Source organism: Charadrius vociferus, unplaced genomic scaffold (genome assembly GCF_000708025.1).
Source record: "Charadrius vociferus isolate BGI_N301 unplaced genomic scaffold, ASM70802v2 scaffold760, whole genome shotgun sequence".
NCBI lineage: Eukaryota > Metazoa > Chordata > Aves > Charadriiformes > Charadriidae > Charadrius > Charadrius vociferus.
The window spans coordinates 654,210-671,234 of record NW_009647322.1 but is presented as its reverse complement, the minus strand read 5'-3'; the positions used below and the strand labels follow the sequence as shown (position 1 = coordinate 671,234).

At 46.1% G+C, this 17,025-nt stretch overlaps 1 protein-coding gene across 1 annotated transcript in view; it reads right to left on the bottom strand.

Annotated features, from left to right (window-relative positions):
- Positions 1 to 655: 655 nt before the first annotated feature.
- Positions 656 to 17,025, bottom strand: part of AOAH (acyloxyacyl hydrolase (neutrophil)) — an 85,807-nt gene continuing 69,437 nt past the window's right edge. The window contains exons 17-22 of the mRNA XM_009880071.1: positions 15,581 to 15,753; positions 12,706 to 12,764; positions 12,559 to 12,618; positions 10,864 to 10,960; positions 6,964 to 7,040; positions 656 to 784 (exon numbers count right to left, since the gene is read on the bottom strand). Of these exons, the coding sequence (XP_009878373.1) occupies positions 656 to 784; positions 6,964 to 7,040; positions 10,864 to 10,960; positions 12,559 to 12,618; positions 12,706 to 12,764; positions 15,581 to 15,753 (595 nt within the window). The remainder of the gene's footprint in view (positions 785 to 6,963; positions 7,041 to 10,863; positions 10,961 to 12,558; positions 12,619 to 12,705; positions 12,765 to 15,580; positions 15,754 to 17,025) is intronic.

The window sequence follows — 17,025 nt, the reverse complement described above, 5'->3', positions numbered from 1 at the left end:
ACGTGAAGGGTTGTCGAGTTACTGTCTCATTAATAGGGGGAAAGGGGGGAGAGAACCCGTGCTCAGTCAGCCCTGCACTAATGCTGCCAGGCGAACCGAAATTCTAGCGCCTTGTTATTCCTGGCACATTTTAATAAGCAAATAGCAGCTAAATAATGTATTGACAATTAGGGCAATTACATACACACAACTTACAGCAATATAATGAGTTTGGGGTTTCTCCCCCTTCCCCCCCCTCCCCCATTTTGGGATCATTTTAACGGCTGAAACGGTACAAATGGAAAGTTTAGAAATAATGTTCTGCAGGGGAAAAAAGAAAAATATGAAGCAAGGCTAGGAATTTGCTATATATGTGGAAGAAAAAAATCATACAGATTTACAAACCAGTACAATCAATGGTCTAGCTGGCAGGTATCCTTTGATTATTTTTTTTATTTTATTTTATTTTTGTAGCTCCACAGAAAAAGCATAGCCTACCTGTGCTGGTGAGATACAGAGTGGAAAGAACGCTGTTGGGTTATGTCCACTGCTACTGGCTCTGATAACTTGCCCTCCCCCTTTTTGTGTGTGTATGTGTGTCTTTAATCATCTTGTTCCGTGGAATGCACCGGGAAGCATCACCGTAAACCACGCCAGGTCTCCGGCATTTTGGAAGTCAGTGTCCACCTTGATCTTTGAAGATAGCTTCAATCTGGTCGTTGAACGGATTCTCCTTTCCAAGCACTTGAGGCCATTCATGCAGCACCTTCTGCCAGGTAATGCTTGTTCCAAGGGCTGCCGCAATCTGCAAACAGCACAAATGTTACTGATTTCTTGTGCCTGTATAACGGAGCTGTTTCATGCCAGCACTTAGGAGACCCCACCAGAAAGAAGAGTCCCCTATGTAGCCACGTGATGGACCGTAACCTCTAACCAAAAAAAAATACCCCACTCCAGCTTCTTGAATGGGGAAAAATCCTTCTGAACAGTAAAAATAAGGTGAGAACCATATATCTGCATCTCCCTTGCCCATCTTTTGGTCTAATAATAGTCTCCAACCATGCCTATGATGTCTGGTCCATAAACTTTTACTCAAAAGCCCTAGAGTTTGATGTTTTGGTTCTCCCTCCACCCCCCAAAAAAAAAAATATTTTGAAAGTATTTCAAAGCACCTCTTGGATATAATGCATAAAACTCTTGCAAGTCCAAAGGAATCCATGCTCCTAAATGCCTCTGATACTTCTAATAAATATTGTCTCCACTATCCTGTAAGGAAACCACAGGTGCTGAGGAAAAAGAGGCCAAATTATATCTGGGTTCAAAACCACCCAGCTCTCATGCTCTAAGTTTGTCCCTGCTGCTGATTGTCTTCAGAGCTTTTTTCCGTGAGACCCGCCGAAGTGGTAAAATAGCTTTTCTCCTCGATAACAGAACCACTCCAGCTTTTCTAGAGGTTTTTGCCCTACAATTTATACACCAAAGAAAATTTGTATATCTGCTGTATTGCCTGGGTGGAAAACATCAAGAGTAGCAGAAAGGGGAAGAGACTTCTTCCCCTTTCAGAAGCCTGATTCTCTTTTAACTGAGTTTTCACACTTATTATGACCTACAATAGTATTTTGCTTATATGGTAACTTTACTTTCAGCCCTAAAACTCACTCTGACATTGATTGTAATTATGAAGTTTAAAAAAGGCTAACAAAGCCTTTTTTTTTTTTTTTTGAGGGCCAAGATGGGTTTATGGAATCAAACTGTTTGAATACTGTTGTTTGGGAACAGTCTGGAGCATTTGGGGAATTTTTATGCGCTTCCTTTTAAATCCTGTGCTTTTGAAAGAAACTGTAATGATGGACCGGGAGACAAAAACTTTCTTTTATTTGGGGTTCATGTACAAAGAGACACATTTGTGGGGCGGAAGCTCTTAGACTCTGGCCACTCAAGGTCTCATTAAGCTAATGGAGAGGGTTGGGGAGACTGTGCAACAGGGTGTTTTCTCCTGGTCAAAATTTCTAATGTGACAAAACATGGTTCTTCTGGGACACCCTATGCTTGCCAGAAGGCTGAGACCTGTCTCTGTCAGAGTGGTATCCATTCTGGCATGATCATCTCCAGACCTTCTATACGAGTCCCTAAGCATTCCATATGGTTTTTTTTTAGCAGAGTTTGTTTTTTGTTTGTCTAAAAAAACCCTACTATCTTTGCATGGTGCACCTTCTGCAGAAGTGTCCCTGGAAGTGTGCTCTACAGAGTTCAGACTACTGTTGACTAGAATTTAAGGTGTATGTGCTTAGAGTGTCCTAAACTATGTAGGTCCTGCTCAGACATCATTTCATGTGGTCCTAGTTTTGGTAATTTACTCTGGATGAGTAGTGTGGCACAGAGAAGGGTTCATGATTCTAGAAATCACTTTTCTTGTAGGTCTTTTCTAAATTCCATAGCCCTTGTACTTCGAGACCCGCTACAATTCATACAGTTTTTTGCAATTAACTTTTTGTGAGGACAACAACCCCTGAGCAATATTTTCATTGAAATACTACCTATTCCCCATAGAGCCCTGGGGGACTGTGACTGGGAGGTGGCTGTGTTATTTCAGCAGCTTGTGGCTATCTGTTCCCTCCTTTTGCACCAACCTGGCGATGGGTGTGCCTCTGGCAAAGTGTAAATACCCAACTCATCTGGTATGTGTCACTTCAGCTTTTTCTCCTTCTTTTTATTTTTTTTTTCTGGCTGGAATGTGCTTTGTTGCCTCTTAAGGAAAGAGAAAAGGGAGACTCTAATCGTGCTCAAGCTGTGTTTCCCTGACTGTACATAATCATTAAGAATCTTCCAAGCGGCTCAGGTTCTTGTGTGTGATGCTCAGGGCTTTCTCATTCTCCCTGGTAACTTCATAAAAGCAAGAAATAAGGCCGTTTATTCTGGATCCAGTTGAAATGCATGGCCCTGTCATTCAAACAAAGCAATCAGCTGTTCTAAAGAGAAGTAATGTCCTTGAAGCCATCTGGCACTCTGAACGGTTTGCAGTGAGATTTCATAGTAAGGGAGAGGTGCCGGAAAAAAAGTCCCTGGGCTTCCACCACAGTCAACAGGAAGAGAAAGTCAGATTTCTTTCAAGCCGGACTTTGGGGTACAGTGTCTCAGTGACAGCTCTAGAGGGAACTGCAGAGGACCAAGTGATGCACTTTGCTTTTAGGTGTCAAAAGTAAATGGTGTGAATTTCCTCCACCTACAGCCTGAACTGGGTGTTTTGGAAAAAAAAAAACCTCACGGAGCCCAATTTTAGCTTTGAAACTTAAGAGGAATGGAGTGATGCCAGCAATGTGTCTTGTTTGCAGCCTTCTGTTTTGCAGCTTATTAAAAACGTGCAAGGGAACCCTCTTCCCACCCCCCCCAAGAAACTTGCAGTAAGGAAAGGTACTTCTGGGCTTGGCTAAACAAATGAGCACTCGGTGTTTATCCCTTTTTTCAAGGGTTTTTTAAATATAAAATACTGCCTGGAGTGGTGACTATGGGGGATAGTTTTTCCTGCCTGAGTGTCCTAACCTAGCCTTTTCCCAATGCATGAAAAAACAGAATAGCTCTAACGGGACAAGGGGAGTTTTGCCTTTTTACTTTTTTCTTTTCCTTCTCCTTGCAGTGCTAAATACGCAAGTCTCAGGGAGGTTCAGTTCCCTTCCACGTCCTTCCTGCATAGCTGGACCACTGGACTACGGGATATCCATGCTGACACTTGCTTCTGCCGTGTTTATACCAGCAGGTTAGTTTGTTTGGGATTTTTTTTAATGAAAGAGACAGCAGATAAGGAGCAGGTGAAATCCAGGGGCAGGCACCAGCTTATCCTGCCCACTGCTGTATCATAACAACTAGGGATCGCGGTCCCCTTCCAGAGAGGAGCACTGCAGTTTCTTGTACCCCAAACTCCAAAGTTTCTCTGTATCCGAAGACAAGAGTTAAAATGTTTATGCTTTCCTTGGGGTGCCGCTAAATTAGAAAACAATTGTGAATATTTGTCAAGTGCTTTGAGATCTTCAGAGAGAAAATCCAGTAGAAATGCCCAGGCTAGGTCTTATCCATCATGTTTATTAGTCAAGCTGCATGTGAGGCGTGGGGAATAGCTGCGGAGGTCAAAGTAAGAGCCCTCATTCGCTTGACGAGCTGCATGGCATCAGTCGTCTCCCACCAGGCAGGTCTACGTGGTACAAAAGCTGTACCTGGCCGGAGGCATTCATGTTGGTAGAAAGTAAAACTTCAAATAAAGCTACTATGAGGAGTGAGTGAATTGTTTATCATCTCTCTCAAGCGTCCTCTTAAATAGCACTCTCTGCTCACACTTCCCCTTCTTTTTATTAAGAGAGCCACTTTTTCAGAGCAGAGTGCTATGTCTCAGTCCAAATAGTGGTATGTTGATAACAGACTTCTGTATACTAGCAGGAAAAGAAAAATGGATTTAAAGTGGTGGATGTTTGGATAAGGCTAATTAATAAATCCTAGAAGGGCAATAACTCACTCGAAGTGAGGCATATCTACAGCTGGCACCTTGACTGTAAGGGAAAATGTACCTATAAAAGCATTACCGTCATCCTAACAGCAGGAGGGGGAGATCATAACCGCTGCAGGATGCCAGGTCCCGAGGGAGTGAAATATGGCAGCGCTTTGCCAGATCCTGCAGCTCGGCGCTCCGGGGGCTGCATGTAGGTTTGCAGCTGCCCTTCAGTGCCCTTTTGTAATTTTCTTTTGGCTTAGGCAGGATCCCTTTAAGATAAATATTTGCCGCCTTCGGCTCTGTGCTACCTTTCAGCTGCTGCTGGGATATGGGATGTGGGCAAGAGCCTGGACAAAAAGCTGCGATCTGGTGAGCTTGGCTCCCTCGGTGGCCTGTTGCTGGGGGTTATCGGAAGCCTGAGGCCAGCCTCGGGGTAAGGCATAAAAATAACGCAAAGACCTTTTCTTCTTCACTCCAGGCTCCTCGAATTGCACAGTTTCCCCAGATGGCAGGGTTGGGAACGGGGTTCGTTTCATCACTGTTTTCACTCTCGTTTCATTTGCCAAGTTTTCTCTAATTGCTTCCTTGCAAAAGGTCTGCAGCAAAAAAATCTAGACGCGCTTTCTCCATGTCTCCAGGCTGAGAGCTCACACTTTTCATGCAGCTATCTCCTGGTATGGGGTGGTAGCCAGGCAGGAATTTCTGCTGTGGAGGAGTCCCTCTTCAAACATGAGGCTCTTTTGACTTGGCAACGCTAAGCAAGATCCCCTAATTCCTTCAGCTGACCACCGTGGATGTAAAAGATAGCAACTAAAGCATGTATTTTGGCTTTGGACTTCCCCCCACCATTCCTCACTGGCTGAACAGACAGTACAGTCAATGGAGAAGCTGCTGAAATGTTGGAATCCATCAGTGCTTCCAACATGCTCCTGTTGAAGCGCTTCCCCAGGGACTCCTTTTTCCCAGAGTGTGAGAGTACCGCATTGGGTTATTTGGTCTGTGTGGGGGTCAATATATACGGGGTGTTAGCTCATATCATAAAGCTGGTCCAGAAATTCACCCTGTGCTTTTGAGCAGGGGGACCTGCCAAGCAGCGCTGTTGGCTGGGTGACACAGCGAGGTTTGCTCGCGCAGCTCGGTTGTGCCAGGGTGGAAGAGGGAGCACAGCCAGAAGCATGGAGGAAGGCAGTGGTGCCCTCACCGACAGCTTTCTCCAAACTGCTCTCACCACAGCACAGAGAATATGGCCGTGGCACATGGTATCATGCACTGGAGAAACATCACCAAGGATGGTCACTCCTCCTCCCTGGGCAGGGCAGGGATGTTGGGAGTGGAGCTGGCCACTTTGAGGGCACATTTCCCTCGTAGCGGTAGGTAGCAAGAAACTTCTGGACCCATTGCTACACATAGGGGATGGAGAGCAGCTGCTGCTGCCACTGTGCAGACCCTGCTGCCAGAGAGGGGAAAACCAGCTCTGTTCTTGCTGTCCCTCTCCATCTCTCCTACCGCCCGCAATTTGTCCCCTCGTAATTCAGCCCAGCCTAATTCTTGAGCTGAAGAGTCAAGATTGCAAAGCGTGGCAAACCGGAGTGGCCTTTGTTTTCGGGACCTGCCCACCACCCTGTGGTGACTTAGTGGCTGGCGGGAGACCCCCAGCCAGGCTGTACCCAGCGGTGTGAGCCATTGCTGCTACAGGCTGCATGCGGGATTTCAGCTCACACGCAGCATTTCTCAGGGCGGTATGGGGAAGACACGCTGCTGCTTTGCTTTGCGTACGTGTTTGAAATCTGAAGCTGGTGTACAGGAAACCAATAGGCTTTGTTTGTGGCTGATTACAGAACATGCTCTCCCCACGCGTTTTACAGAGTTAGAAAAAACTACTTTGACGTGAATATGGTGGGAGCCAGGCAACCTCACACCAGCTTATCGAACGCAAGCGAGGACTTACAGCGGAGCAGCTCCTTCTCCTTCCCTTTCATTTATTTCTGACTGTAAGCCTTCCCCTGCTACCTGTCCTTAGAGGTCAAGCAAGCGGAAGAAAACTTTTCTTACTACATAACCACAGAGCATAGAGCAATTTAAACGTATAGCTTCAAAAATAAAGCTTTGTCCCAGGCTGCAATGGGGAAACCCGTGACCTCGGAAGCTGCAGGGCAGGGACAGGGCTGGAGGGGGCCCCTCGCATTTTCCCAGTGCTGCAGCGCTGCCCTGATCCTCCAAAACTCCCGTGTGTGTTTGAGCAGGCCGGTAGCCAGCCCACGTGGCAAGTGTCTGGTTTTGTGGCTTAAGACCTGTTTGGCTGGAGTGTGCTGGTCAACGAGTGAAAGCAAGCAGCAGAAGACCTTGCAGGAGTTTAGAGCAGAGCGCAGCTGGCTGAAATGGGGACCATCACCTCTTTTAAAAGAGAAATCCTCCACACCCCCATCCCCGCGGTGCTCCTAGTGGGTGCCCCAGGCAGTGGTGGGCGCTGGCATCCCACCCACCGCCAAGGGCTGGGTTTTTACCTGGCTGGGGTGGAAGCCATCGACGGGTTCGATCAGCTGCCAGGGCTCGCCTCCCATCTTGCGCCACTCCTCCGCCGCTGCGAAGAACAACGTAAGCGGAGGGGTTATCACCGGGGAGTGCGTAGGCACCCACCTGGAGATGTATCCCCCCAATTCCTGGCAGCGCCGCCGGTGTTTTTAAGCACACGACGGCTCTGCATGAAGATTATCATAATTCATATAAAGTTGTCAGAGCCAATATTGTGTACAATCCTCTCTCCTCAGGGCAGTGTTTAAGCCTTTATTCTTAATTTTTTTTTTCTCTGCGATATTTATGCAAGGAAGCGCTTTGAACTTAAATGATCGTAAAACAATTCACTTTCCCTCCCAACTAAGATGGATGCTGTAGCAAGTAAGGCTATAAATTATTTAATACTGATTTAATATTTTTGCATGTCCCATTTTAGTTGCATCTTCAGCAGTGGAAAAAAAAAAAAAGGAGATAAAGGAAACAGTGCTTTCTAGAGAAAGAGATGGGAACACAATATTCGCATGGGCTGATGTCTGCAGGACTAGACTGTCATTTTCAGTTACTTCTCTTCTGAGCGGTCTTTCAACTCCAACAAAATAACCTTTTGAATTACATAAGCATGACATTCGATGCAAATGATGCTGTGCTGTAAGCCCCAGAGCCATTAGAGAAGTAAAAAGCTTTCCCTCTTCAAAAGGGCTGCGGAGTGATCAAACATGGGACTAGTGGATATGGCATTAACAGACTGTAAATTCAATAATTTCTTTTATAATGACAGATTAAGAATTCTTAATAGCATTATGCAGGCATTCTGTCAGGAGGAAGATGTTCTCTATTTGAGCACCACAGCTTTGACCTAGGCTCACCGCTGTTGCTTGCACCCTGACTATTATGTCAAAAACTGATGTCTGCATCCCCCTACTAACTTTGAATTCACAGAAGGGCGATATTCCCGCTTTGAATATAGGAACCCACTTGAGGTGCTTTAGTCAACACCCAAAGTAATCTGTTTCAAGGCACGGGGCTTGGAGCTTTGTTTTGAATCTGCAGTACGTTGGGCACAACACGTATTCACCTCAGATTACACCGTGGAGCGCACATATAGAGGCACAGAGTGAGGTTGCCTAACTCCTCATATGTGATGTTATACGTTAAGTACCAGGCTGTGTGTTGAGTTTTACTTTCTAAAGGGACTGCTCTTCCACTGCCAGAAATAGCAGTGGATTAAGTAAAATAAGTAAGGTTTATGTCAAAATGGGTGAATTTAGACCATTATACTTGACCTCCAATAAACCTAGAGCAGTTGAGCAAATAGCCACCGAGTATGTCCAGAGTTCAACTTAAAAACCTGGTTAGGCTAGACCAGAGCTTGTTCCCATCCACATCAAGAAAAAGCTAAAACAGTGAACCCTACCCCCTATTTATTGCCCTGCTTCTTAAAGGAACCACTAAATTCTTCGGTCAAAGGCAATATCTGAGCTCAAATGTCCATCCAAATCTAGAATAAATGCTGGTATACTCAAATTTTACTCCAAGAAAGCTGGGAGCTGCTGTGTATGTGTGTATGCCCAGGCCAGCCTGAAATCAATGTACTCATTGCAGTGTGCAACCACAGCTAAATATTTGATGTCTGCAGAGTTTAGAGGAGGATTTTCGCTTGCTTCAGAAAGAGACCAGAAAAGTAGGTCAGCAGCCTTAGCTGGCTTTTGAGCACTCTCATGAACTGACAGCTTTCCTGATGGCAAGCTCGAATCGTTGGCTCCAGGGCTGCAGGAAACTTTGCAAAGTGTCTTTCAGAGCTGCTGTTTGTATGTGCATATGTGATTTTGTTTACCTCATTTATTTAACGCGATGTAATCAAGAACAGCAAATTATATTAAGATGTTTCTTTTCGTGAAAGCAAATAAATTACCTAAAGTTAGTCATTTAACTTATTAAAGTAATTTCCCTACCCAGCAGGTAATTTGTTCCAAATCCTAATGACTTGTTAAATATTAAGTAGTAGAGGCAAAAGCCACAGAGAGACTTGGACATCCTGAAACTCTGTGGTACAATATCGAACTTGACAGTGGAGCCCACCTCTCTGAGATAGTTTTGGACAGAAAGGCTCCCTCTCCCATCTTCCCTTCTTTACCTCTTCCGTATGGTCTGTATGAGACCCAAAACCAGATTCCTGAATTGGGTCATGTAGGATAAAACAAGTTTGTGAATTTTGATAGGATTTGGCTGCAAAAGGAGATTATTTTTTGTTCAATAATCTTAGGTGCCTCGGCAGCTTTGTGCTTCCAAGGACAGCCAGGTGCTGATGGTGAGAAGTGTTAGAGATGTACACTTTGAAGTATTGCCAGGGTGCTTCTGTCCCTTCATGGCTCTGGTTTTAGCTGTCTGCATGCTGGGATTTAAAATATAGGCCCCAGGCAAAATTTTTCAAGAAGGACCAACATGGAACTACCTCTCTATGTGAATATAAAACCAAGGAAATGCATATTAGTTGGTTTTGTTGTTTTGTTTTGTTTTGTTTTTTTTTTTTCCAATTATTATGTACTAATTTTGGAACATAAAAAATCATGCTATCGGGGAGGGCCCCCACGTGGCCAGGGCTGAAGCCCCTGCCCCGTGAAGGGAGGCTGAGGGGCAATGATGGTCCACCCTGGGGAAGAGCCTATGGGGAGGCGATAAGGATGGGGCCAGTCTCATCACAGTAGTGCATAGTGGGAGGGGGAGAGACAATGGGCATAAGTTGAAACACGGGAGGTTCAGGCTGGGTACAAAGAAAAAGCTCTTTTCCTACTTTCCCATCACTATCTAACTACTTGAACGTGCTGCCCAACTCAATCCTTCACCTCATACCGATCCTTTTTTTAAAAAGAAAGAGCGAGTGTCTTTCTCCTTGTGGCAAAGCTGGGCTGATGCTGGGTGAGGCCTGAAGGTGGACCCATGCACATCTTGAGAGGGAAATGGAGTTGAGGGGGATCCAGGGACAGATGTCTGCCCCCAGCCCCACAAGAACACTGTCCACTTGTGCTCATGGTAACAGTGAAAAGATTCTGGTTCTTTTAAATTTTTTTAAGTGTAAGTGGCAGAAGGAAGTGATTTAGGTGATGCACTTGCCTAATGTCACTTAAGATCACAGAAGGACAAGTTTTGTAAGCTCCTCAAGTCAAAAGTTACAGTATTATATAGGTGCTTAAGGAAGCATAGGAAAGAAGTCAGTTTTTCCTGGGAGAGGCACTTCTACTTTTGAAAACAGTGAGTTAAGACAGGGTGGCTGTGTTATTCAGGCAGGAAAACTGGCTGAGAAAAGTTCTCCTTCCTGAGGCACTGGTTATCCCAGAGGAGGCAATAGGAAGCCCTGGCAGTGATGACACTACAGCTCATAAAGACCACCTTCACCACTGCAGGTATGCCATCTCCAGCCTAGATGACCTGCTATAAAGCAATGGTCAAAAATAAACCCAAATCTTATGGACCAAAGTAGGTTTGAGATTTCTTTTTTAATTCATCAACCGGAGAAGCTGCAGTGGACAAGCAGGTGGCATTTTTAGCAGAGGATCATCTGCTGTCCCTGTTGCCTCGCCACCAGCACCCCCCAAGTGCAAATGGCCAGTGTGTTGTGTACCGGGGTTGTGGCTACCATCAGCCAGCACCAGCAGGAAAGCTGTGGCCCCCAGGCTGGTGGTGGGATCTTGTCTAGGCAGAATTCCATGGTTATCCCAACCAGGGAAGCCGGGAGATGACATTAAGTGTCCTCCCTTGGCCCCAGCCCTGCCTGCAGGCTGGCTGCCTATGCTGCCCTTCTCCCAGTACAGAGCTAAAATATGAGTAGCCTATTAGCAGCCCAGCGCTTGACTAAATGCTTTGTGAGAAAGACAGGAAAAAAAGCAACTTACTTTGTCTCAGTGGGAAGTCCATGTAGAAAATATCAAAGTTGGCAAATTTCTCAGAGCTCGCTATTTCTTTCAGGACATTGGAAAGTTGTAAAGCTCTCTGCAAAAATCAAGCGATTTAATGACGATTCATTGCTACTCACGTGGCTTTGTGTGGACTCAGCTTCTGTCGCCGCTGCATGGTCAGGAATTTGAAAGCTAATGTTGCCCTTTTTAGCTGGGGGCAGGAGGTGAAATGGGGTTCTTCATCCCACAGAGACCTGCCTGAGCACCACCAGCCTTTGGGCTCCCCAGCTCACATTGCAGGTTCTACTGAGGCCTCAGCTGATGTAATAAGTTTAATACAGCATATGGTTATTTTACCGGAGACATCTTTTAGTAGTGTCTCTATGCCTATACAAGTATTCTGAGTTTATCGGTTTTGGAGGCCTTTTGATGAGTGGCAGCCCAGTCATTTCCATTCCTCTTAAAGAAAACTGAATTTTTTTGTACAGGAAAAACTTTCTCCTTTCCTGTTATCCTTTGGGCTACTGTGTTGTGGATGCTAATGCTTATCTAGCCAGACCAAATTCTGCTCTTACTTTCAGCAGAGTAAATTGCCTCCATTGAGTGTCTACCTAACTGATATATCCAGTGTGATTTCTACAGCCGTAACAGAGATCAGGATCTCCTAAATATTTAAATTGTGCAGTTTGGATAATAACATAGACAATTAGTTTCAGACAGGGGCTCAGAAAGAAGATTAATTCATACCCTGCAGACATATGAATTGTTCATGGACAGAAGTTACGTGTGCTGTATGCTCTGTATTGTTGGTACGAATGTATAAGCTGCAATCCTGCAAAGATTTAGGAATGTGCTTAATTGCTTCCTCTGAAGTCAAGAGGGACGGCGCATAAAATGAAATACATATCTAAGCCTTGGTGAAATTAAGGCCATATTTTTTGTTTAGTGAATGCAAACATTAATACAACTATACGTGGAGATGACACCTTTGACAATATTTGGTTACTGGCTCTTTTACATGGCTGCGGGGGGGTGCTGGGATTAAAAATTGGTTTGTACCATAAGGGAGTAAGTGGCTGATATTATGTGCCATTCACTTCTGCAGCCAGATTTTTAGGGTGAGTTTTAAGACATCTCTGTTCTGCCTGTTCCCATTCCTGCACTGAGCCCGGATGGTCCTTGGTCACACCATCTGGCGATTAAGTCCACAGAAATGTGTCTGAGGAAGATTAGCACAAATCCCAATCGAAGACAGAGTAAGGCTCTTGCTCTCGGACCCTGCTCCCCCTGCCAGTGAAATCGATGCTGTAGGCTTTTCATACCTACAGTGATTTGATTCACAAGCTGTTCCTTTTTCATTAGGTACATTTTTCACCTTAAAGAACATGAACCTGAACAGTTTTGTCTCAGGGAGCTCACACCCCTTGTGAATAAGTTTGGGCAGCTGAGAGGTTGGAAAGGGACCACATTTACAAATTCCTTAACTTAACCATGCTCTCTCCCAGAGCCTGAGAGGCGTTCAAATGGATGGGGACAGATGTTTCCGCATCTTCTCCCCGCCTTTGAAGAAAAGAAGCGGGCTGATGTCTTGCCTTTGAGATGTTAGGCTTATATCCTCAGGCACAGGGACAGAGCAAAGTGGAGGAGGGTCTGTGCAAGAGGGTGATCCCAGGCAGCCTCGTGGAGACTTACCTCTGAGGTCAAATTCCTGAGGGTCTCGTTGGGAGTCAGCCAGCCGCTGCAGGGGCTCACCTGGGCAGGCACCAGGAGTGGGGATTTAGCAGCGGGCCAAGAGGGAAGTGGGGGATGGCTCGTAAGCTACAGCCAGAGAGACCTTACCTGGAGGCAGTCGAGGAAAGAATAAAGCTGACTGTACGTGACGTCCCTGTTCAGCTGCCCTGCAAAGCACAGAGAGGGAAACTTCATGTGCCTGGTGGCCCAACGTAACTTCATTTCGCAGTTCCCATGCATTAGACCCCTCAGTGGGGAGAGGCATCCCAGAAGCCCCAGCATCCTCCCTCACCCCCCCAGGTTACCCTCCCACCACCAGAGCTGGGGCACAACAGAGGTGGCACCGATGCATCTTTCCCACTGAGGCGCCCGTGTCCCCACAGCGTGCAGAGCTGCTTTCACTCCTCCCACATCCATCTCCATCCTTTCACGGGTGATTTGTCTCACACGTGGGGTTAGTCATCACAGCCTGCGCCAATCTCCGAAGTGCAGGACTGATATTTTATCCATTAACGCGTCTCTCACCCGCCAAACAAATGCAGGGGTCGCAAAGCTGAAGGGAAGATTGAAGGTGTCTCTATATACTCCGAGTTCTCCTTTTACCGCTGAGAGGTTAGCCTTAAAAGGGAGGACCAATTTTGCTGTCATGGAGGGAAGTGGATATGCTTGTGTGGGTGAGCAAATTCAAGCACCGAGTCAAACACACAGCTGACGTTCCCTAAAATTCATTGCACTACGCAATAGCCTGGCTTGCCAAGAAAATTACCCATTTTCTTGACCTTTTTGCTTCTTTGGTAGCTATAACCAAGATGGAAATTAAATAGCCACTCAGTTCTCTGAGTTTGTAGAGCACTGATCATCCCATCAGGCTTCGTTATTTGTTGAGCACTGCAATAAGCAATTTTTGTTGTTGCTGTCTCAGAAACTGCAAAGTATGATCTCTCCCAAGTGAAACGGTCTCCTCGGGTTGCTTTACAGCAGGTCCATGATATAGATGCAACTTCTGCCTGTCTCATGGCTGCCCGTCACCCAGCAGCAATATCAGCTGCCCGAGGAGCAAAAGATGGGGAGCTCAAAGATCTAGTGTCACTCCCGGATATTGGGGATGTCCCAGACCCATGTAGCCTGAGAGCATCGGGCCCTGGGATGGGCTGTCAGGGGGAACGGGGATTGGGCAGAAAGCCAGACCGACGTCTGGTCACGCCTGGCTGGCAGCCAAGTGGGGAAACCTGCTCACAACCTGTCGGAGGATCTGGCAGAAGGGATCTCTTGCTGCAAAACGCGTTGCTTAGGATTAATTGGGTCCCTCCGAGGCAAATGAGCCCCTCTGAAAAATTTCCAACCGGTCCTATAGCTAATCACTCCTGATTCGGCTTGCGCCAACAAATGCCACGTGTTGTCTCTGATAATTAGATATTCAGAAGAGGAACCGTCCCTGTGATAAACATGCACTCAAGGAAAGAAATGTGTTCATATGTGACTAAAAAATAATTATCACAGGCTGCCCTTGCCCTGAAAGGGACAAGATTTTTCTTTTCTTTTTTCTGTTTTCATTGGTAGTAGAATAGTGCTTTTTAGAGAAAAATATAACAAGGTATCAGGAATAGAAATGGAGAACTTGGACTTCCTGGGAAGAAACAAGTTGTTTTGAGGGGTAAAAACAACCTGTAGTAGATAACACATAAGCTGATGGGCCACTGGCAATGACTGGGGAACCTCAGAGAAACCACAGCACAGAGTCTGCTGAAAGCTCTAGTACCCAGTGGTTACCAAAATCATCTGAAGATGTAATCTACTGTTTTAATGACGTAATTTAGCTTCTCTCTTTACTGATGGGAACTAAGATGACAACACCTTCCCACTTGCTTGGATGCAAAAGAGATTCCTTTATCCAAATACAAATAAGAACATGCTTTTGGTCTAAAATTTGGCAGCAGAACGTCCATGATGGTTCCTTGTACACACTCTTGACTGGAGAACAAGGGACTGACTTCAGCTGTTTGCATAAAAACTTTCTTTGCTACCTGCATAAAGTATTTCAGATTCTTTATCCACTGCGGGTTGGTATGAACTTACAAAGGGTTCTGCAACCAGCTTCCAAGCTTCCCCACCCCACAACCTCCCACATCCCCAAGGAAATGTTTCCACACTGACTGCAGAGGCACAGCTGTCGGACTAGCCAAGGATGGATGTCACACATCATTGCATATGAATGCAGCCCCCTGTGATGATTTTCCTCCTTGCTGCTTGGCACAGGACAAAGCCAAGGAGCAAGTGGTCTGTTGATGGTCAGACGTACAGTTTCATGCGTGCTCTGAAATGACAAGTTCTCAAAGGCAGCCTCTGAATCTCTGAAAATGCTGCCTGAAAGCACCTTACGGCAATTGCACTCTGAGGGAATGCCCTCAAACATGCCCACACATGGTGTAAGCTTTCAATCATTGCACCCATAGGTAGGGTAGGAGGTGGCAGGCATCCAGCGCTTGTGGAAAATTTATTTCTCTAGTATCTAATCAGTCTTTCACAACCCCCTGACTTAGTCTTCTGTCCTGGACCACATCCAGTTTTACCAAGACATCCACCAGTCAGTGAGGGGAGGTGTTCACCAAATGTCTCCACCTGCAACAAAAACCAGGATGAAGTGCAGGCAGGCTGGCCACAATTTTGGCCCAAGGCTGAGGCAGGAGAGCTTGTTTCCACATCCACGGCATGTATTGAGCCTAGTTTGGAGCTGGGAGGGTCCGGCTTGGGAGAGTCCAGGCAGGTTAGGGGTCTGCCCTCTCGCTGCCCTGTCCTGCTCTGTGGATGGTAAGCTGTCTCTCCTACTTCTACTGCACAGCCAATATCTATCTCGTATTTCTCAGATCTCCTCCACTCTGTCAGGTTTGCTTGAAATTGTCAATAGATTCATAAATTATTCAGGGAAAGAAAGCAACGCGAGCAGGCAGACAACCAGGAGGACCCCACAGCATCTCATATTTACCTAGAGGATGGTATCTGTCATGCAGGTTATCCCAGAGAAAGCGGCCATCTACCAAGCCTGTTAAAATCACATGGCTGCCGTTTGGAAGACGGGAGTCCAGGTATCGCAGAGCTTGCACCACATTGGAGAGCATTTCTTTGGGTGTAGTCATGTGAGCCAGTGTGTCACGGTTCCTGCAGAAGAAGAGGATGCCAACAGGACATTGTGTCAGGTAATACTGTGTCCCCCAAAAGGCACCTGAAACAGAATTTTCTTCTTTGCTATTCTTCCACACTAAGTTAGCTAAATAAAACCTTATAAAAATGATGTTATGTGCTTTAGTCTCTCATTGTTCTTGTGAAAACCAGAAGTGATGCAGAAACCTCCCTCAGTGTAACCCTTCTGCCTGCTAAAAACAGACAGATGCACCCCTTTTTTATAGAGTGGCCTCCTGTTGTGGGTTAACCCTGGTGGGCTGCTAAGCACCACACAGCCTCTCACTCACTTGCCCCCCAACCCCCAGTGAGACAGAGGAAGAGGAAAGGAAGAGCAAAAGCAAGAAAAATTGGGGGTCAAGATAAAAAAAAAAAAAAGTTATTGTTCAATAAGCGAAGGAGAAGTAGAAGAGACCAAGCAAACAAAAGAGGTGATGCAAACCTCATGCATCACCTCCCATGGGCAGACCTACGTCCAGCCAGTTCCTGAGCAAAAGGTGGCTAACCCCACTAAAATCCCCTCCTCTCCCTTCTTATTGTTGAGCATGATGTTATATGGCATGGAATATCCCTTTGGTCGGTTTGGGTCATCTGCCCGGTTGTGTCCCCTTCCAGCCTTTTGCGCACCCCCAATCTGTTCACTGGGGAGCAGAGTGACAAACAGAGAAGGTCCCAACACTGTGCAAACACTGCTCAGCCACAGCTATAAAAGTGTATTATCAGCATTGTTTTGGACAAAAATATAAAACACCACAAGAGCTGCTACAAAGAAAATTAACTCTATCCTAGCCAAGCCCAGCACACCTCCGTAAAGAAAAAAGCCTTAGCTCTCCTGCTGGTTTCATTCCACAGGTTGCAAGTGAATTAGTCTTTATTTACAGTGCAGAGAGGTGAATCAGCCACGAAGCAGACTATGACCACATTGGTTTCCCATGGTGTTAAAAATCCATGTAAAACTACTCAGGTCACCCTGGCACCTCACACTTTGTAGCTGTTGCAGAGCATCTTAAGCCACTTGATATAAACCCAGGAACTTGATGAGCTGTAGTCCTTACAAGTCCATAGAATGATAGAATGGTTTAGGTTGGAAGAGACGTTGAAGATCATCGAGTTCCACCCCCCCTGCCATAGGCAGGGACACCTCCCAGTAGACCAGGTTGCTCAAAGCCCCCATCCAGCCTGGCCTTGAACACCTCCAGGGATGGAGCTTCCACAACTTCTCTGGGCAACCTGTTCCAGTGCCTTACCACC